The 23,038-nt window shown below is 46.1% G+C and overlaps 1 protein-coding gene across 2 annotated transcripts in view; it reads left to right on the forward strand.

Annotated features, from left to right (window-relative positions):
• The window catches only part of CFAP36 (cilia and flagella associated protein 36), a 68,737-nt gene that overhangs the window by 28,825 nt on the left and 16,874 nt on the right, over positions 1-23,038 (forward strand). For both annotated transcript variants that reach the window (XM_077486037.1, XM_077486036.1), the window contains exon 4: positions 17,242-17,356. In XM_077486037.1, the coding sequence (XP_077342163.1) occupies positions 17,242-17,356 (115 nt within the window). The remainder of the gene's footprint in view (positions 1-17,241; positions 17,357-23,038) is intronic.

Genomic DNA, 23,038 nt, shown 5'->3' on the forward strand with positions numbered 1-23,038 from the left:
CCCCACAGTTAGCAACACGCCCCTAGGACACACTTAACCCCTACACTGCCACCTAGTGGTTAACCCCTTCACTGCCAGTGTCATTTACACAGGAATCCGTGCATTTGTATAGCGATGATTGCTATATAAATGAAAATGGTCCCAAAAATGTGTCAAAAATGTCCAATGTGTCGCAGTCACAATAAAAATCGCTGATCGCCGCCATTAAAAAAAAAAAAAATGCCATAAAACTATCCCCTATTTTGTAAACAGTATAACTTTTGCGCAAACCAATCAATAATCGCTTATTGCGTTATTTTTGGTAAAAAAAAATAATGTAGAAGAATACGTATCGGCCTAAACTGAGGACATTTTTTTAATATATTTCTAGGGGATATTTCTTATAGCAAAAAGTAAAAAATGTGTGTTTTTTTTTCAAAATTGTCACTCTTTTTTTCCCCAATCGTCTTTCAGGACAGCCACCTTTGAGAGACACTGGCTCCTCCCCTCTTAGGAAACACCGCCTTCATTTTCATGATTTAAGCCTCCTCCTCCCTTCGTTCCTCAGTTATGGTGTTTCCTCCGGTGGGGAGACATCGCTAAGGAACCTTAGCTGAATTCGGTTGGTGAGACTGAAGCTATCCGAGCGGAGCCCCGGCCCCACTCGGTTACCCGACCGTCTATCGGTCGGCCCTTGACAGTCGGATCAGCGGGGAGCTGAAGCGTTCGTACTGTCTTTACACCCTAAACTTCGCTTGGGGAAAGCAGGAAGTTTTACAGGGTCGTCCGTCCGTTCACCCGCGGGTGTTTTAACGGAACAGGCAGTCCGGTCGGCTGGGGAAGCTGAACTTTTGACTGACCTTTTTTCTATATACGCACTCCAATCTTCGCTTGGGGAAAGCAGGAAGTTTTTGGGGAGGTTCATCCCTGCGTTTCGCCCAGTGGGGCGCTGCAACGAGGACGTCCAGGGCCCCCCTGTGTATCCAGTCGGCTGGGAGCCAGAGGCCGGACCGGTTGGCGGGCGACGTCAATTCCGGTGGGGGCGGACCTCTTCGTTGGATCCGCGTCTTCCGGTTCCGGACGCGGCACGTGGAGGGGAACCTAGCGTTCGGCTGGTGCAGCCTTTCTTTCTACAGTTGCACAGGTAGCTGTTGGAGGCACGTTCGTACCACTCTTCCTCAACAGGAGAATGTCCAAAGCAGTGGCTTCGGGAGTTCCAGGAGTAACGGCACCAGCCACTCAAAGGTAAAAGCCCTGGCGAGGGGTTCCCTTACCTTACAACCAGTAGCTCCACTGGTGTTTTTTCCCCCTAGGTGGTCGGGGGGGAAGGGCAGTGCGTCTGGGATCCAGATGGAGATTGATCCTAGGGGAGGGCACTCCCGGTGGTCCTCTTAAGTAGTGCTGGTGTTTCTTTTGTTTAGGATTTTATGCTGCTCTTTTATCTCTAGGTCTCTGAAGGACATGAGCAAGTCTCCCCTTGGTTCTAGGAGGGAGCGTCCTTCATATAGAGCCTCTTTGGGGAATCCCTGGTTCAAAGGCACTTGGTAAAGAGTGTATTGAAGCACCGGATAGCTCAGTCAGACCTTTAATCTAAGGTTCCAGTGGCCTCAGAGGGTTCAGGTCCCTGTTTGAGCGCCATCAGGAAACAGGCAGCAGAACACGGTGCATATCTGGCGGCTTCTGGGAAGGTTCCAGTGGCCTCAGCTCCAGAGCACTCTTTCACCAGCACAGCAGAGTGTTCCACCTAACCCGATGGATGTTCCTCCTGCAGGTTAAGGGAGAGTCTAGAGGGTTCCAGAGAGGAAGTTGAGGAAGAAGTTGACAGTGCCGTCTCAGACTCCCAAGGGAATCTGATAAAGGTGAGGGCTTGGGTGGGGAACCCAAAAGAACCCCTCGATATAAACTTCCCCCTGGATGAAGTGGATAAGCTCTTGAGAGCTATTCATACCACTTTAGGAAGAAGGCATTGTCACCCCACGATCAGATGTACTAGGACCTGGGGGAAGCGGGTGTTCTCGGTTCATGATGTCTTGATCGATGCCATCAGGAATGGCGGGGTCCCGAAGGAAAATCTTTCTTTTCTGGTGCATTAAAGTAAAGGTTTTTTCTTGGGCGGAAGAGGAAGCTCTTGTCTGGAATAGAATCTCCCAGGTTAGAGACTACCTTTCTTCAGACGTCCAGGCATACTGACCTGTCCTCAGGGACATGGGAATGCTTTCAGACCCTATGTTTGAAATGATGGACTCACTTCTGAAGGATGCATGGGCTTTTTCTCTTAAGAAAATATCTAAGCCTGCCATAGCGGCCACAGTGGTGGCTCATAATATGAAGTGTCGGCTTAGCCAGATTAATGCATGAAGCAATGACGGCAGAGGAGACTTTCTATCCTCCTTTCCCATGCTGCTTAAGGTGTTGGCATACGCTGCTTCGATTCAATCCAGGCGAATGTATGCAAGATCTTCGGCTCTGACCAACTCAGCCTGGAGGGCCTCAAGGCTGAAGACATGGCAGGGGGTCAAGGCATGGCAGGGGGACAAGGCGTCCAAAGCAAAGCTCTGGAATCTTTTTTACAGGAGGCTGCTGTTACTGCTACTGTTTACTGCTGTTTGGGCCAGGTCTTGAAGCAGGGCTAGATCGCACGGCTGATAAGAAAAAGGCCTTTCCCCTTAAGAAGAAATATGGGGAGCAGTAAAAAAGAGGCCTTCCTCCCCCAGTGGGAGATGATCACCTCCAATCAGTTTGTGTTGGGGATCATCGTAAGAGGTTACCGTTTGGAGTTTTCAGAACTCTCCTCTTTTGAGACTCCTTGTCACTGAGCTGCCAAAATGTGCCCTTCTTTCCTCTTCAGGAGTTAGAGGAACAGGAAGTGGTAATACAGGTCCCAGCAGGATATATAGAAAGGGCTCCTATTCTCACATTTTTGTGGTTCACAAGCCTTGGGGAAAAAAGTTCAGGCTCATCCTGAACTTGAAACGTCTGTGTGTCTTAGTCACCTACAGATGGCTTTCGTTGGTTTTGGTCACTGGGTGAGGGCACCTCTTCCACCAAAACTGTTTCAGGGCATGGATAGTATGGATGCATACCTGCATATTCCCATTGCAGAGAACCACCAGCGTTTCCTTAGGCTGGCAGTGATAACTTCTGTAGGGGTGCTACACATTCAGTTCAAAGCACTTCCCTTTTGGGCTATCCCTTTCCTCCTCCTATCTTCACCAAAGTGATGGTAGAAGTTCTGGCATTCCTGCGTCTCAGGGGAGTCTCGGTGATCGTGTGTCCTGAAGATCTTCTCCGGTTTGTACCTTCTCTGACGCAGTCGATTTGGGATCAACAGGTAACAAAAGACCTGTTAGTGAGCCTGGGTTGGCCTCTGAACCTAGAGAAACCCAACTTAAATTCCTTACCAGGGGGTCACCTTCCTGGGGTAGGTGCTGGGCTCAACAGAACAAAAGGTCTTCCCTCCTTGGAGAAGATCCAGAAGAAAGACAGAGCACTGTTGTTTCTCCAGGGCAACTGTCAAAAACTCAGTTAGGCAGGTTGAGTTTACTGACAGCCACGCTCCTAGCAGTTCAGTGGACGGGGTCATGTTACCGTCCTCTGTAAACTATTCATCTTGAAGCTTTGGGACCACAGTCAGGGGTCTTGGGACTCTTTGGTTCCAACTCAGGTAAAGAGGTCCCTTTGGGAAAGGGAGCACGTTTGTTACAAGACCTAGAATGGAGTTTCCCAGTATCCAGGGTGGTTACAACCGATACGAACGGCTTAGGTTGGGGTACACACCTAGACTCCTGTTTGGTACAGGAAGGAATCTAAGAGATCCTCAAATTGGAGGGAGTTGAGAACAGTAGATCTGGTTCTCAGGACCTCTCAGAGTTCTCTGGAGACTTCATGTAAGAGTCATGGAAACAATCCCTTGGCAGTGGCTTGCGTCGACAGGACGGGGACTCCTGGAGCGGATCCTTATGGGTCCTGGCGAAGGCCATCCTCAGATGGGCCGAATATTAAAATCCTGTCTTTTCAGTGATCTGTCTTGAAGGAGAGCAAATCCTGATATTAGATTTCCTCAGAGCAACCAGGTTCTCAAGCAGGAGGTTCTTCGAATGGATCACCCAGAGTTGGGGGATTCCTTGCATAGACCTCTCTTTTTCTCAAGGGAAAACGCAAAGGAAGCCATCTCCTGTTCCATGAACAGGGGAGATGGGAGGTCGGGAGCAGACACACTAAAGCACAGAGTTAGGGTTTCTCTAAGTGCTATGCTTTCTCCCCTCCCGTTCTGATTCCTGCAGGGTCAGGGAAGTTTTCAGGTGGAGATTACTACCTATTTTCTAATCACACCTCTTGGGCCCAGGAGGCCGTGGTTCTCCATTCTGAAGGGCCTGTCAGTAGAACCCCCCCCCCCCCCCCCCGGGTTTTCCCGGTCTAGGAGTGTCCCTTCTCCCAGGGTCCAGTCTGCGGTCCCCAGGTGGAGTCTTGCAGCTTGGCTACTGAGAAGGAATTGCTGAAGGGCAAAGAGGTCTCAGACTGTTTAATAGCCACTCTTCTGAATTACAGGTAAATAGAAACTCAGACCATTTTCTTGAAGGTATGGAGACGGTTCAACAGCTGATGCTCAGAGAACTCCTTCAATGTGCACAGCCTTGTAGCCGTTCTAGAGTTCCTGCAGTCGGGGGCAGATAAAGGTTTAGCCCCATAAACATTGAAGAGTCAGGTTTTCGCTTTTAGCGTATTCCTGGAAGGGCATCTAACATCAGACCTTGGTATAGTAAGGTTCCTAGAGCCTTAAGTAGGCAAAGACCAAGCCTTTGGTCGCCCCCTTCCCAGTCGGGGTCACTCATTAGTTTTACAGGTTCCCACAAAGGAACCTTTTTCAGCAATTGGAATCTGGCTGGTTATGGTTGATCACTCTCAAAACTGTGTTTTTTGTGGCGATCACTGCGGCAAGGAAAGTGAGTAAACTCGAAACCCTTTCTGTTAAGGCACTCCCTTTCCAGACCATTCAGTTTTTAAGATCATTCTGGCCTTTTTACCTAATGGTAGTCTCTAATCCTCAGAGAGTCCGAGAGATTATGCTGCCTATTTTTCGTTCAAAACCAGTGAGCGAACAGGAACACATCTTCTTGGACGTGTCCTTCATTATTTTGGTTACACAAAGCCAGTTCAGGAAGTCTGATTTACCTTTGGTGTTACTTCCAGGGGCTAGGAAGGGTTCCAAAGCCTTTAGACGTACGCTAACCAGATGATTAAGGTCAGCCATTGGGCAGACTTGCGCGGTTGGGGTATTAAAGCCTCCAGTTAGAATTAAAGCACACTCAGCCAGGACAGCGGCAACTCCGCAGACAATGTGGGCTGGTGTGTCTCCTGAACAGATCTGTAGAGCCGCAACGTGGTTCAAGTTTTCTACGTTCGTGAAGCACTATAGATTGGATCTTCTCTCAGCCAAAGACCAAGCCCTTTGGTCACAAGGTGCTGCAAGCAGTAGGTCCCACCCTAAGACAGGGTACTCGCTTATCCTCTCAAAGGTGGCTGTCCTGAAAGACGATTGGGGAAAAATGGAATTACGTACCGGTAATGTCCTTTTCCAGGAGTCTTTCAGGACAGCACCGGTTCCCACCCAAGTTTTTTGCAGATCATCGGGAACTCATTACATGAGGCCGTCAGGTAAGACTTAAAGGTTTGTTTATTTGACGTGTTCTTGTGTCTCCCCAGTTGGCCGGAGGTACTCTGGAAGAACTGAGGAACGAAGGGAGGAGGAGGCTTAAATCATGAAAATGAAGGCGGTGTTTCCTAAGAGGGGAGGAGCCAGTGTCTCTCAAAGGTGGCTGTCCTGAAAGACTCCTGGAAAAGGACATTACCGGTACGTAATTCCATTTTTTGTTTATAGTGCAAAAAAAAAAAAAAAAAAGCAGGGGTGATCAAATACCACCAAAAGAGAGCTCTATTTGTTGGGGAAAAAAAATACATCAATTTTGTTTGGGAGCAATGTCGCACGACCGTGCAATTGTCAATTAAAGTGACGCAATGCCGAATCGCAGAAAGTGCTCTGGTCAGGAAGGGAGTCAATTCTTCCGGGGCTGAAGTGGTTAAGATAATAAAAAAAGGTTGTATGTACCTGCAAAATTGCACAAAGCGACCCATTAACCTCCTATTCTAGAGAGAGAATCTCCCTTGTGTTTACTCCAAAGAAATGTAGATTTAAAAAAAAAATTTGCTGTCTGCCTACAGTGGCTTTGGTCACCTCCAGCCATTTGACCCTCATCTACTACCAGCTGTCCATGTTTCTGGAGTACCTAACTCTCTTACATTTCCTAATTGCCACATACTCGCAATATGTCTGTCTGATTCTGGACATGAGGACAGTCCTGCTGTAATTGGTGACTAAGCACATACTTTACTAATGGCTGCTTGCAACTTGCCCATTGATGGAGCCAACATCAGCAGCCTGGAATTGCAGTATGTTGCACTCTGCGCATAGGGTTTATTCTCTCATTGAAGTCCTCTTTGGCTCTGTTGGGTGTAGCTACTTCCTTGGCCCTTTTTGGCTGAGGCTTTTACTACAGTCATGGAAGACGTTGTGCAAGAAATTACCCAGTTATATGTAGATTTTGACTGTAATTTCCATATTTGATCTACCCATAGCCTTGGCAGCATCTGAGCCATCAGCCACATTGATTTTCTCCAGGCTTTGACTGATGAGCTTCTTCCTGAAGAGTTGTAATCCACTGCCATTATTTCCAGCCATTTTGGTTGTTACTGATGCAGTGCGCCCTCTCTGAAACTAGAGAATCGGCCTGTTGCTTCTCAAAGCAATGTTTCTAGTCTTGGGTCCCTTATTGCTTCTAAGGCCACAAAGACTTTTCCATTGCACTTGCTGTTCCAAGGCTTTGTACAGAGATTTGAAACACCCTGACAAGCTGTTTGCTCCCTCCAAGCACTTATTAGCCTATTTGTAATAGAGGGGTCTATGCCTACTGTGTGGATCCAGCAGTGTTCCACTTTAACAAAGCAACTCCAATACTGTTGAAGAATGCACCTATCTTTAAAGAGCCATATCTATAACTCTGTTCTTGTTGGCAGGTCCTATGACTTTGTCAAACCGCAAGGTCTGCCGCTCAAAGGTGAGCCCCAACTTTCAAGAGTTGGGACATTTGTTAACCTTTGCAGACACTTGCATTTCAAACACTTGGGTGCAGGAAGTGGTATACCAGGGATGCAAGATACCTGTGATGCCACTCCAAGGTCCTCTACACTACCAATTTCTGGCCTTGCCCTTTTGACCTCTCATTTTCAGCTTGGGTACTTGCCAAAGTATTGACCCCAGTAGTAGCTTTGTAGCATCCCCATTGTGGGATACGTAAACCATCTCCTGTTGAGGGGAAAGTTTGCTCGGGCTCTGTCTGACAACATGGCTTTGACTGTCCAGACTTTACAGTGGTTTGGATGGATCCTGAACAATCAAAAATTGCCACTGGAACCAAATCATTTGAAGTATCTGGGTCTAGTCCTGGCTCTATGCTCTTGCAAGAGAATCCTAAGTCTGATAGTAGCCACCTTCAAGGCAGTTCAGTTTGCCCAGTTTTACTACAGACTGCTGCTATGTAACATTTTGTCATTGTGGGGTAAGTCCATTAAGTCCCTGGATAGGCAGATTTTCTTGGAAACAAGAAACAAGTTGTCCCTGGCTTGGTGGCTCAGGAATCCCGCTCTGAAGTTGGGGAAATCCTTCCTCCCCATCTTGACAATGGATGGTCCGTTGGGCCACGGAGAAGTCCCTGGCAACCTGTCAGAGCCAGGGGCTTGGTTGTCGTATAAGCCTTGATTCCCAATCAACATCCTGGATTTGGCTGTCTCATTCTACTGGAAGGTCATCTGATCCTGATTCAGTCGAACAGTGCCACAATAGTGGCATACATCAACCATGAGGGAAGAATTGGATGTCTCACGGTGGTAAGAGAGGGAGATTGGATCGGATCCTGTTCTGGGCAGAACTTTACATTTAATCTTTGTCTGCAATGTACGTTCCAGTCAGAAACCATTGACAGGCTGACTTCCATAGCCTGGAACCAGTGGAATTGCCCCTACACCTTAAGGTGTTTCAGGACCTATGATTCTGGTGGGAGATGCTGGATGTGGATTTCGCAGCCTACAGGTCCAACAGCAAGCTGGACAGCTCCAAGAACAGAGATCCATTAATGGATGCTTTGGTGGCCCTGTGAGATGAGAATGCCCTGATCTATGCCTTTCCTCCTCCTGTGTCTACTTTGCCATGTCATGATGGAGGGCATTCTAGTCATTGCTTCAGACTGACCCATGCAGATGTGGTATGCTGACCCACGAGACTACACTCAGGGGCACTCAGTGGGTCCTTTCAGATCTTCAGGATCTTTTGTCAGAAAGACCAGTTTACCATTCTGCTTCATGGTTGCTGGTTTTAACAGGGAGGGCTAAAGCCTATTGGGAGAGACTTCATGAACTTAATATTTACAGTCTGGAGGAAAGAAGGGAAAAGAGGGACATTATTGAGAAGTTTAAATACATTAATCATCAATAAAGCATCAAATTATTTTTAACCCCTTCGTTCCGAAGCCTTTTTCTGACATTTGTTGTTTACAAGATGAAATCGGTATTTTTATTTTTTTGATAGAAAATTATTTAGAACCCCCAAACATTATATATAATTTTTTAGCAGAGACCCTAGAGAATAAAATGTCAATCATTGCAATATTTTATGTCACATTGTATTTGCACAGCGGTCTCTCAAATGCAATTTTTTGGGAGAAAAATACACTTTCATTCATTAAAAACAAAAGCGTAAAGTTAGCCAGATTTTTTGTATAATGTGAAAGCTGTTACACTGAGTAAATAGATGCCTAACATGTCCTGCTTTAAAATTCTGCACACTTGTGGAATGGCGACAAACTACAGTAATTAAAAAAAATCTCCATAGACAATGCTTTTAAAAATGTCTACAGGTTACCAGTTTAGAGTTGCAGAGGAGGTCTTTTGCTAGAATTATTGCTCTTGCTCCAATGATTGTGACGATGCCTCACTTTGTGGTTTGAACATTTACATTTGCAGGCGTGACTTATGTATGTGTTCGCTTCTGTGCACGAGCACAGAGGGATGGGGTGTTTTAAATTATTTTTTTTATTTTTTTTTACACTGTCCCTTTTAAAAATTATCTGATCACTTTTTTTGTCAGAAGGAATTTAAACCTCCCTTGTGACAGTAATAGGCAGTGACTCTTTATGGAGGGATCTGGGGTCTATAAGACCCCAAATCCCACCTTTGCACTTAAAAGCATTCAAAATGCCAAGTTTGGCAGTTTTGAATACTGTAATTTTATTACAATTTGGTGCTCTTAAGTCTTCAGTAAACTGGAAGTGGAGTCATGACATTGCTTCCGGGTTACTAGATCCTGAACCCGATTTAAAGCCGATTTTAGCTTTGTTTGGGTCTCCAGCCAGCCAGCGGACATGCTGGCTAGCCGCTTGGGCCTCCCAATGGGATGGGGGAGGGGGGGGGAGAGATGTCCACTCCCATTGCTTGGCATTCATATTCTTAGTCGCATCGCTTGTTATCACAAGAAAGCCGACCGCACATCTAGAGACAAATTTTTGCCCATTCTTTGCAAAATAGCTCTGTCAGATTGGATGGAGAGCGTCTGTGAACAGCAATTTTCAAGTCTTGCCACAGATTCTCAATTGGATTTAGGCCTGGATTTCGACTGGGCCATTCTAACACATGAATATACTTTGATCTAAACCATTCAGTTGCAGCTCTGGCTGTATGTTTAGGGTCTTTGTCCTGCTGGAAGGTGAACCTCCGCCCCAGTCTCAAGTCTTTTGCCATCTCCAACAAAGTTTTCTTATAAGATTGCCCTGTATTTGGCTCCATCCATCTTCCCATCAACTCTGACCAGCTTCCCAGTCCCTGCTGAAGAAAAGCAACCCCACAACATGCCACCACCATGTTTCAAGGTGGGGATGGCGTGTTCAGGGTGATGCGCAGTGTTAGTTTTCTGCCACACATAGCGTTTTTCTTTTAGGCTAAAAAGTTCAATTGTCTCATCTGACCTGACAACTGTGGGGGGGACCAGCGTTGTCCCCAACATGGCGTCCCGAAAAAAAAAATCAGGACTTCTCGTGGCTTTCTTTCAACATTGGCTTTGTTCTTGCCCTCTTCCATAAAGGCCAGAATTGTGGAGGGCACAACTAATTGTTGTCCTGTGGACAGATTCTCCCACCTGAGCTGTGGATTTCTACAAATCCTCCAGAGTTACCCTGGGCCTCTTGGCTGCTTCTTTTATTAATGCTCTCCTTCCCCGGACTGTCAGTTTAGGTGGACGGCCATGTCTTGGTAGGTTTGCAGTTGTGCCATGTTCTTTCTATTTTCGGTTTATGGATTGAACAGTGCTCCATGAGATGTTCAAAGCTTGGGATATTTTTTATACTCTAACCCTGCTTTAAGCTTCTCCACAACTTTATCCCTGACCTGTCTGGTGTGTTTCTTGGCCTTCATTATGCTGTTTGTTCACAAAGGTTCTCTAACAAACCTCTGAGGGTGTCCTAGAACAGCTGCTTACAAATTAGGTGGCTTCTGAAGGCAATTAAAATGTGATAAATGAATTATGTGGTGCTACCTAACTATTATAAAAATAAATATAAATGTATAAATAAATGTAAAAATCACATCAATATCAAATAAATAAATATGTTCAAATATAAGTGCAATGTGCATCAATAAACTGCAATAAATGACTCAGAGTTAACTGATATATATATATATATGTGTATATATATGTATGTATGTGCAGTTCAAAGTATGTGAGTTCAGATCCTCAAAATCCAAATAATTTTCATGCAGTGAAATCAAGATGAAAGCAACCACCAACACTGATATTCTACCGCAAACCGAAACTTCAGTGCTCTGTGCACCCCTTATTTGCCCCAGCCTCTCACCTCAAAGATAGACCACTGAGGGTCATATAACGCTGTAGATATACTGATGGTGTTCACAGTCTTCCTGAATCTGGGGTGTCCTCCTTCCTCCTGGTTGTGACCCCTGTTCCCCTTCTTTAGGAGATGGGGGGGGGGGGGTCCCTGGTGTGCTCAGACGTCCCAAGTCTTTGCTCCCCTTAGATCGGTCATAACAGCAACAAGTTGACCAGCAACTGGTTCCACTCAACTTTAGTTAGGGGTATTGGAGTAAAGGGGGCTGAATACAAATGCACGCCACATTTTTCAGCTATTTGTAAAAAAATTGGAAAACCATTTATCATTTTCCTTCCACTTCACAATTATTTTCCACATTGGGTTGGTCTATCCATATAAATTCCCAATAAAATACATTTACGATTTTTGGTTGCAACATGAGAAAATAGTGGAAAATTTCAAGGGGTATAATTAACTTTTCAAGGCTGTGTGTGTGTGTGTGTGTGTGTGTGTGTGTATATCAAATATGCACACCCTTAAACTAATACTTTGTTGAAACCCCTTTTGATTTTATTACAGCACTCAATCTTTTTGTGTATAAGTCTATCAGCATGGCACATCTTGACTTGGCAATATTTGCCCACTCTTCTTTGCAAAAACACCCCAAATCTGTCAGATTGCGAGGGAATCTGCTTTGCATAGCCCTCTTCCTACAGATTTTCAATCTGGCTGGACCATCCAAAATCTTTAATCTTCTTCTGGTGAAGACATTCCTTATTTGACTTGGATGTTTGCTTTTGGATCGTTGTCATGCTCAAAGATGAAGTTCCTCTTCATGTTCAGCTTTCTAGCAGGAGCCTGAAGGTTTTGTGCCAATATTAACTGGTATTTGGAACTGTTCCATAATTCCCTCTACCTTGACTAAGGCCCCTGTTCCAGCTAAAGAAAAACAGCCCCAAAGTATTATGCTGCCACCACCATGCTTCAATGTGGGTATGGTGTTCTTTTGGTGATGTGCAGTGTTTTTGCACTAAACATATCTTTTGGAATTATGGCCAAAAACCTTGGTTTCATCAGACCATAACACATTTTCCCACATGCTTTTGGGAGACTTTAGATGTGTTTTTTGCAAAATTTTAGCCGGGCTTGGATGGTTGTTTTTCATAAGAAAAGGCCTCTGTCTTGCCACTCTACCCATAGCACAGACATATGAAGAATAAGGGAGATTGTCACATGCACCAGACAGCCAGTACTTGCCATATATTCCTGCAGCTCCTTTAATGTTGCTGTGGGCCTCTTGGCAGCCTCTCTGACCAATTTTCTTTTGGTCTTTTCATCAATTTTGGAGGGACGTCCAGTTCTTGATAATGTCACTATTGTGCCATATTTTCTCCACTTGATGACTGTCTTCATTATGTTCCATGGTATAGCTAATGCTTTCAAAATTCTTTTTTACCCTTCTCCTGACTGATAACTTTTAACAATGAGATCCCTCTGATGCTTTAGAAGCTCTCTATGGACCATGGCTTTTGCTGGTAGTTACGACTAAGAATGTCAGGAAAGACTACTGAAGCAGCTGAACTTTATTTGGGGTTAACCAGAGGCACTTTAAGACCCCTTTCACACGAGCTGCCCTGGGCATCAGCGGTAAACTATTATTTTAGCAGCGCTATTCAACCGCTAGCGGGGCTGTTTTAACCCTCGCTATCGGCCAAAAAGGGGTTAAAGTGGAAGTAAACCCATCGATTTTAAACAGTTAAAAAAAAAAAGGCATGCCGGGAATGCTAACTGCACATTGGCTGTGCTCTCAGCCAAACTATCAAACCATCCAATGGCTGGTGTCATAACGAATCACATGTGCAGCACCATAGCAGTTGAAGATTAAACAGAGGCAAAGATGGCAGCTTCCTTGGCTGAAAACGATAGGGGAGTTTACTTCCACTTTAAATCTGCCTGAAAAAATGCCTCTGAAGTGGCGCTTTGCTGGCAGTATAGCAGTGCTGCTCCATTGTTTTCAATGGGGAGGAGCGGTGTATTCACAGCTCCTACACCGCTGCAAAGAAGCTGCTGTCAGGACTTTACGTGATGCCCTGCCAGCGCAGGGCCCCAGTGTGAAAGCACTCGGGCTGTCACACTGAGTTTTCAGCTGAGCCTTTTTTCAGGCGCTATTTTTAGCGCTGTAGTGCCTGAAAAAACGCTTTAGTGTGAAAGGGGTCCAAATGATGGTAGCTGTGTATTGACACGTATTTAACACGAGTTTGAACATGATTGCTTAATTCTGAACACGGCTACATCCCCAGTTATAAGAGGGTGTGCGCACTTATGCAACCACATTATTTTAGTTTTTTATTTTTTACTCGCTGACCCCACCCCACCCCCAAACATCTCAGATGCTTTGGATGCTGGAGGTGATTTCCAGGGCTTCAGGGTAGAGTTTTCCTCCCAGCCCCCTCCCTGGTTAATTACTCCCAACACTGCACACATTAGAAGATACAGTTCCCAAACCAAAAGAGGGCATCTGCCCCATCTTGGATCTGAAGGTCCTAAAGGTCTTCGTCTAGGCCCAGAGCATCAGTGATTCCTAGCTTTCCTGTAGACCCTCTTCCCATTCCTGTTTGTAGCCCTGCCATTTGGCCTATCTTCTGCACCTAGGCAGGGGTTGTTAAAGTGCTGAACCTTGTGCTAGGCCTGCTGCTCTCTCAGGGCATCCCCATTAAGGGATATCTAGATCACGTCCCACTAGAGGAACAGTTAGCATGGGTTCTGGCATAAAATTTAGCCCTGACCATCCAGACCTTGCCGAGGCTGATTCCTAAACCTTCAAAAGTTAACTTTGGAACCAACTCATTACAATATTTGGGTCTAATCACAGACACAGTTCAAGCCAGAGTTTTTTTCTTCCAGAGTCTACTTTACTTCCAGATTCAACTTTTCAGTCTAGAAGTCTCCTAAACTCTTTTGCTGATGGTCCCATTTGCACTCCAGACTCCTACAACACAACATCCTGTCTTCCAAGGATCATCCAGTACTCGGAAAGACTGACTTGTCTGGCTGCCAATCAGCATGCTGGAGCTTTTGACAATTTTAGTTGTCTCTGAAATGCTGTACCTCCATGCTGGAGGGTCAATAATCCAGATTTAGTTGGACAATGCTACAGCAGTGACATACATTGACCATCAAGCAGGTCTTGCCACTGCACAAGAGTAATAGCAGATTCTGTCCTGGGCAGAACTTCACATTTCTGTTTTGTCGCCTGTTTTTAGCCAAGGCGTAGATCATTGCCAGGCAGACTTCCTCAGCCTAGAGACTAAATCCGGGGGAATGTACTTTTACACTTTGATATGTTCCAGGACCTGTGATGCAGGCAGGGAGACTCCCAAATGTGGACCTCACAGCCTACAGGTTCAACAACAAATTGGACAGAAGTGTCTCTGTACAGTGACCCTCTAGTGGAGGCCGTGGATGCTCTGGTGGCTCTGTGGGTCAGTGAATCCTGATCTACACCTTTCTTCTCCTGAATCTTATTCACAGTATCACAATGGAGGAAATTCCTGCCATCCAGTTGCTCTGTACTGGCCCAGGTGGATGTGGTATTAAGAGGTATAGACTCCAGAGACGGACATAATTTTGCCCCTGTACAAATCATTAGAAAGCCATAATCTGGAATTTGCAGTTTAGTTTCGGGAACCTTTTCACAAAAAGGATATTGGAGAACTGAACCTTTTCACAAAAAGGATTATTGGAGTGCAGATAAGGGCAACAAAACTGATGAGGCATGAAGGAGCTTGGCTATGAGAAGATTAGCTGAACTACATTTATACTCTTTGAAGGAGCGATATGATCATCATGTATAAATAAGCGGTCAATATGAACTTGATGTTGAGTTATTCACTTTCAGATCATCTGGAGGAAAAGAGATTTAACCTCCACATACGGAAAGGCTTCTTCACAGTAAGAGCTGTGAAAATGTGGAATAAACTCCCTCAGGAATTAGTTCTGGCCAGATCAGTGGATTGTTAAAAAAAAAGCTGGATGCATTCCTATATGCACAAAATTATAAGTGGATACTAAGATTCATAGTTAATAACACCAGGGCTAGTTTATCCAAGAAATATCCAGTTGTTTCTTGAGGAGGGGGGGGGGGGGGGGGGTTGCCTTCCTCTGGATCAACTGTGGGAATAGGATAGTGTATGTATATGAATGTTGTTGTGTTTTTTTTTTTTTTTTTTATGTAACCTGATAAGACTCCTGATCTACGGTTGTTTTTGTTTGGCAGTGTCCAGTCCTTCTAGATGGCAGTATAACACAAAGGTTAAAGAGGAAGTAAACCCTGATGGGCTTACTTTCTCTTTCATTCCCTGCAAAGCATAATGGACTACTAGGCATCGCATAGTAGTCCATTATGTGTCACTTACCTGACACAGGAGCCAGCGAAGTCACCGCTGTCCCCTGTAGTCCGGCGCATCAATCTTCTCGGTGGGGTCTCGCAGCTCCGCTGCTGTCATTCGGTGAAGCCGCAATGACGTCACTCCCGCACATGCGCACGGGAGCCGCCACGCGCAGCATCTTCGTCATTGACGATGCCGCGCTCAGTGCGCCTGCGAGCCGCTGTCTACGGCGATCTGTCTTCGGGCAAATAACTCCTAAACCGTATAGGTTTAGGAGATATTTCTTGGACCTACAGGTAAGCCTTAATCTAGGCTTACCTGTAGGTCAAAGTGTGTTGTAAGGGTTTACAACCACTTTAAGACTTCTTGTGTCATTGGCTCCAATAAGGGATTTGGAAGCAGCTACAAACATCCTATAATATATATTTTTTTCATTAGTGGAAAAAAACTGCTGCTCCTGAGCTTCCAGCCTAGGCAGTCTAGATCACGTTTCCCTGCTGCTGCATGCATTAATAGGATTGCTAACATTAGACCTGGACTCTTAACCACTTTCAGACCGGACCAATTTGCTGGTCAAAGACCAGACCACTTTTTGCGATTCGGCACTGCGTCGCTTTAACTGACAATTGCGCGGTCGTGCGACGTGGCTCCCAAACAAAATTGACGTCCTTTTTTTCCCACAAATAGAGCTTTTTTTTGGTGGTATTTGATCACCCCTGCGGTTTTTATTTTTTGCGCTATAAACAAATAGAGCGACAATTTTGAAAAAAACGCATTATTTTTTACTTTTTGTTATAATAAATATCCCCCAAAAATATATAAAAAAAACATTTTTTTCCCTCAGTTTAGGCCGATACGTATTCTTCTACATATTTTTGGTAAAAAAAATCGCAATAAGTGATTATTGATTGGTTTGCGCAAAAGTTATAGCGTTTACAAAATAGGGATAGTTTTATAGCATTTTTATTAATCATTTTTTATTATTATTTTTTTTTTACTAGTAATGGCGGCGATCAGCGATTTTTTTTTTTTTTTTTTTTTTTATTTTTTTTATTGTGACTGCGACATTGTGGGGGACCCATCGGACATTATTGACACATTTTTGGGACCATTGTCATTTATACAATAATCACTGCTATATAAATGCAGTGATTCCTGTGTAAATGACACTGGCAGTGAAGGGGTTAACCAGTGGGTGGCAGTGTAGGGGTTAAGTGTTCCTAGGGATGTGTTACTAACTGTGGGGGGGTTGGGCTTTCATTTAGTGAGTACTGATCTCTGCTCCAATCACATGGAGCAGAGATCAGCGTCACTAGTTGCTAGGCAGAATGGAGAAATGTTGTTTACAACGGCATTTCTTCATTTGGCCGCTCCGTGAGACGATCGCGGGGATGCCCGCGGCGATTGAGTCCGCGGGTCCCGCGACCGGACTCACGGAGGTCCCGACCAGCGCGGGAGCGCGTCGCCAGCGGCACGCTACCGATGGCAGGGCGGCAAATTTAAAGGGACGTACATGTACGCCCATTTGCCTGCCCGTGCCATTCTGTCGACGTACATCGTCGTGCGCTGGTCGGCAAGTGGTTAACCACATCTAAAAAAAAAAGGTGAAAAAGAGTAATGGCATGATAACATTTTTACATATTCCTATCAAAGAGCGTTTTGGATTTTCTGTTTTAAAACCGATACGGCTGTCCAGCATTGGTTCTTATACTTTTGTTGGGACCAGAATAAATGCCTAACCTAGTTGTTGCCTTGCAAAGGCAGTGATTGAATATTGGGAAGAAGTGCACATAGAAGAGCACCTATGTGGGAATTTCTTTCTTTTAAAGAAGCTTAGAAACTCAGAGGATTTCCTATATAACCTTGTTAAAACCAGAGAACAAAGGATTACTATCATCCTAAGTGATATTTTGTTTCAGGCCTCTACCTCTTGTTTTTACTTGTAGAATATGTTGCAACCTGTGTTTGCCGTAGAAGATTTTGTAACTTTTAAAGAAATGATGCTGCAGAAGAATATCGAACTACAGTTACAAGCTATTCAAATAATTCAGAAAAGAAATGGTAATGTTATGTTTTTATTTCATGCAGTTATATACCTTTCAGTTGTACTTTAAATGGTAATTAGTATTGGTATCTAAATGGGTCTTTTATATCAGTCCCTGCACAGCAGCGGGAGGGCCAGCACTCTCAGCCAGACAGACTATACTGCAGAGATTATATTCTGACAATGAGAATCCTGGCGGGTAGATAATGAGAATGTACAGAAGCATGACCTTATTTCTGTCCTACTGTTGTCAAACTTTCAGACCTCTACAATACAACATTCTTTTCCTTTTCATGGAACATCACTATTGCCCCTGACCTAATGACTCTGGAATTGAGCTTTGAAATCAGAGGAAGTCCTTCGATAAATTTAAGCCTGTTGGGCTGGAAAGGAGTCTCGGGTATCCTTTTGGTGCAGGGGACTTGGTTGTCAGAATAATTTTGTCACCCAATCGGTATCCTAGAACTTTGGGTGATTTGGCTGTCAGTGCAGCATTGGACCATCCTGCAGGAAGGTCATCTGAACTAAATTCAATCAGACTATGTGATGGTGGTCGCCTACATCAACCATCAGGATTCTGTCCTGGGCAGAACTTCCTAATCCTTCCTTGTCCACCATGTACATATCGGGCATAGACAATTGACCGAGATTGTTAGAATCTTTTTTTGTCTCGAGGACCATTTTACAAACCTGTTTACAGTTTCTGCCTTTAACGGCACATGGCTGTTGAAACCCAGGTTTTGGAAGACTGGCATCTCCAAATTTGATTCCTACAATGCTAAAGAATGGCATACTTCACTTGGTGTGAGTCTCAGGGCTTCAAACCCAATTGGTTTCTCTGTGGGACAAATCCTCTCCTTCATGCAGAGGCATCTAGACTAGCATTTTGTCTCTTAGCACTATCAAGGGCAAAGTTTTTCTACCCTTTTCAGTCTTGTTTCTTTGATTAAGACCTATCTACAGGGAGTTTCCATGTAGCTTCTCCTGTTCATTCCCCTTGACTCTATGGTATCTGCATCTGGTTCCCACTGCACTTCAGAATCTCTGTATGACGTTCTCCTCTTGCCCATGAGGTGGTTTTCCTTGTACCCATCACCTCTGCAAGAGGAGTGTCTGACCAGGGTGCCTTGTTCTACATTGAACCCCTTTTTAGCTTTGGATAGGGACAAGGTGGTGCTGAGTGCCAGGACTACTTTTTTTCCCTATGTTAGTTTTCTCCCTTTCACCTCAACCATGACATTGTTCTCTTGTACCTATCTGGCTGCAGTTCATCAAAAGGAAATTGCTCTCCTTTGTCAAGATGTAGCTGGGGCTGTTATAGTCTCTCAGCCACGGCTTCATTTTAGAATTCCCTTTTTTTTAATCCCAGATGGACCCTGTAAGGGTGCTCTGTCTTTTTGTTCCACTATGTCTAGGTGCCTCAGACAGCCCATAATCCAAGGTTATGGTTCCAAGGATCAGGTTCCACCCTTTCTTGTCATGGCACGCTCAGTCTTTCTTAGTAAGATCTGTGCTTCTTGGACTCTTTGGTATCAAGCACTTGTTACTCAGATTTGGAAGGCTGCCACCTGGTCTTCTGTTTTTATATGTTCTCCAGGTTCTTCTAACAGGTAAATGGTTTTAAAGTGGTGTTGCCACCAAAAAATAAAAAATGGTTTAAAATTCTTTACAAAAATGTAAAAAAAATTGGAAATTTTTTTTTTTTTACTCACCTCTAAATACCTGTTGCTAGGGGGTCCCTTGTAGTCTGCCTTCTTCCTTGCCCGGGCTGGTAACATCACTTCCCCTCGTGCCTCACAGTCACCTGGGACCTGTCACGTGCCCCAGGTGACTGTGCGGCATATCACGGTGCCCTGCGCCGCTCACTTATGCGCAGTGGGTGCCCGGCTGTGAAGCCACAGCCGGATGCCCACAGTACAAATGACGGCGCCGCGAGCGGAGCGGGGAACGTGTGGGGGGCTTCGTTCCCCTGCATTGGTGGATCCTGGGACAGGTAAGTGTCCGATTATTAAAAGTCAGCAGCTGCAGTATTTGTAGCTGCTGAATTTTAATTTTTTATTTTTTTTCAGGGGGCACCCCCACTTTAAAGCGGGAGTCCGCCGGGACTGCAGCTGCTGACTTTTAAAATGGTGACACTTACCTGTCCAGCGCGCCCGTGATGTCGGCACCCGAAGCCGATCTCTCGATCGTCTCTCGGGTGCTGCCGCCACCATCTTGGGTATGGGAATCAGGAAGTGGAGCCTTTCGGCTTCATTTCCTGGTTCCCTACTGCGCATGTGTGAGTCGCGCTGCGTAATAAGGATGGACCCGCTGCCTCTGGGATCTGTGTGTTTCCCAGCAGGCAGCGGGGGACTTTCAGAAAGGGGCATAATCTACGCCCCTTTCCGCAGAGAGCTATCCCGGAAGTGGGTGCAGATACCTGTACTGTACAGGTACCTGCACCCCCCTCCCCCCTGAAAGGTGCCAATTGTGGCGCCGGAGGGGGGGAGGGTTCCGATGAGCGGAAGGTCCACTTTAGGGTGGACCTCCGCTTTAAGCATAATCTGATTTCATAAAGCCCTTTAGACAGCTATTTGAGCTGCAGGCAGTCCCAGTTTTACTGCTGGTCCTTCTTCTTCTCCCCCCCCTCCCCCAAAAGTTAGTTAATCCTCCCTCCTCCCTCCTCCATATGGACTGCCATTACCCACCACTTTCAGTGGATGAGGTGATTTTTTTTTTTTTTCTTTTGTACAATCCATGTTCCACTAAGCACCAGTCGGATTAACATGGTTTTCTGGAAACTCTAGATGATCCAAATTACATGCATTTGGCTTGCTTTTGAATGTCCTGAAGGTATAAGATGTGCAATGTCCATCAATGGACAGAAAGGAAATTCATTGTAAAATTATTTTCTGGGAGTCTATTGACAGACACTGGTCTGTTTATGATTACATTCTGCATCCAAATAAATCTGAAGTGTGCTGGTGGAATATGATATATTTTTTGTCCATTCCTTCTCTAGGTGTCAGCATAGCTTTAAAAGGTTAAGACTTTCCCCATCCCTTCCTGCTTGCTCTTCCCTCCGTTTTTGTGCTTATATAATGTTTCCCAATTAATGTCCAGCTGTTATCTGATGTCTTTAGTCATCTGGTGAAAAACGGATGCAGCGCTCACTAGGGTTGCAACTAACTATTTATTTTCATAATCAATAAATTGGCCGATATTTATTTTATTTATTTTTTTATTATTTTGATCAGATAAAATCATAAACGAAAAAATGGCATAGTCATTTATTTTTTTATTTCGAATAATAATGAAAAACTGACTGTTACACTCAAACTGCATCACAACATAACTACTAAAGTACATTCCTCATTCACTACTGACAATGCAGTGAGAGGGGACCGTACTGGAGGGTGGGAGGGAGTTGGCTAGTTTGGAGACCAGTCTTTGGAGGGCGTAGGTCGGGAGGGAGTTTGGAAGAGAGGCATGTGGGAGAAGAACCGGACCAGAGGGAGTTGCGATAGAAAGGGAGTTTGGTTGGACAAGGGACCAGACCCAAAAGGGGGGAGTGGGCTGGATGAACTGGACCGGAGTGTGGGAAGGAGAGGTGGCAGCTCCAGAGTGTGGGTGGCAGAGGTCTGTGTATTTTTCAAACTTACACCAATGATGGGGCACTATTCCCCCCCCCCCAGTAACACCAATGATGGGGCACTATTCCCCCCCCCGGTAACACCAATGATGGGGCACTATTCCCCCCCCCCCCGGTAACACCAATGATGGGGCACTATTCCCCCCCGGTAACACCAATGATGGGGCACTATCCCCCCCGGTAACACCAATGATGGGGCACTATCCCCCCCCGGTAACACCAATGATGGGGCACTATCCCCCCCCGGTAACACCAATGATGGGGCACTATCCCCCCCGGTAACACCAATGATGGGGCACTATCCCCCCCGGTAACACCAATGATGGGGCACTATCCCCCCCGGTAACACCAATGATGGGGCACTATCCCCCCCGGTAACACCAATGATGGGGCACTATCCCCCCCCCCGGTAACACCAATGATGGGGCACTATCCCCCCCCCAGTAACACCAATGATGGGGCACTATCCCCCCCCAGTAACGCCAATGATGGGGCACTATTCCCCCCCCCCCAGTAACGCCAATGATGGGGCACTATCTCCCCCCCCCCCCCAGTAACACCAATGCTGGGGCACTATCCCCCCCCCCCGTAACACCAATGATGGGGCACTATTCCCCCGTAACACCAATGATGGGGCACTATTCCCCCGTAACACCAATGATGGGGTACTATTCCCCCGTAACACCAATGATGGGGTACTATTCCCCCCGTAACACCAATGATGGGGTACTATTCCCCCCCCCAGTAACACCAATGATGGGGTACTATCCCCCCCCAGTAACACCAATGATGGGGTACTATCCCCCCCCAGTAACACCAATGATGGGGTACTATCCCCCCCCAGTAACACCAATGATGGGGTACTATCCCCCCCCAGTAACACCAATGATGGGTACTATTCCCCCCCCCCCCAGTAACACCAATGATGGGGTACTATTCCCCCCCCCAGTAACACCAATGATGGGGTACTATCCCCCCCCCCGTAACACCAATGATGGGGTACTATCCCCCCCAGTAACACCAATGATGGGGTACTACCCCCCCCCAGTAACACCAATGATGGGGTACTATCCCCCCCAGTAACACCAATGATGGGGTACTATCCCCCCCCAGTAACACCAATGATGGGGTACTATCCCCCCCCAGTAACACCAATGATGGGGTACTATCCCCCCCCCAGTAACACCAATGATGGGGTACTATTCCCCCCCCCAGTAACACCAATATGGGGTACTATCCCCCCCCAGTAACACCAATGATGGGGTACTATCCCCCCCCCCAGTAACACCAATGATGTGGTACTATCCCCCCAGTAACACCAATGATGGGGTACTATCCCCCCCCAGTAACACCAATGATGGGGTACTATCCCCCCCCCCAGTAACACCAATGATGGGGTACTATCCCCCCCCCACAGTAACACCAATGATGGGGTACTATTCCCCCCCCCCAGTAACACCAATGATGGGGTACTATTCCCCCCCCCCCAGTAACACCAATGATGGGGTACTATTCCCCCCCAGTAACACCAATGATGGGGTACTATTCCCCCCCAGTAACACCAATGATGGGGTACTATTCCCCCCCCCAGTAACACCAATGATGGGGTACTATTCCCCCCCCCCCCCAGTAACACCAATGATGGGGTACTATTCCCCCCCAGTAACAGCAATGATGGGGTACTATTCCCCCCAGTAACACCAATGATGGGGTACTATTCCCCCCCCCAGTAACACCAATGATGGGGTACTATTCCCCCCCCCCAGTAACACCAATGATGGGGTACTATTCCCCCCCCCCCAGTAACACCAATGATGGGGTACTATTCCCCCCCCCCCCCCCAGTAACACCAATGATGAGGTACTATTCCCCCTGTAACACCAATGATGGGGGTACTATTCCCCCCCCCCAGTAACACCAATGATGGGGGTACTATCCCCCCCCCCCCAGTGACACCAATGGTGGGGTACTACCCCCCCCCCAGTGACACCAATGGTGGGGTACTACCCCCCCCCAGTGACACCAATGGTGGGGTACCACCCCCCCAGTAACAATGATGGGGTACCAT

This window comes from Lithobates pipiens, unplaced genomic scaffold (assembly GCF_037356315.1).
Source record: "Lithobates pipiens isolate NorthernLeopardFrog02 unplaced genomic scaffold, aLitPip1_a1.2 Scaffold_18, whole genome shotgun sequence".
Taxonomy (NCBI): domain Eukaryota; kingdom Metazoa; phylum Chordata; class Amphibia; order Anura; family Ranidae; genus Lithobates; species Lithobates pipiens.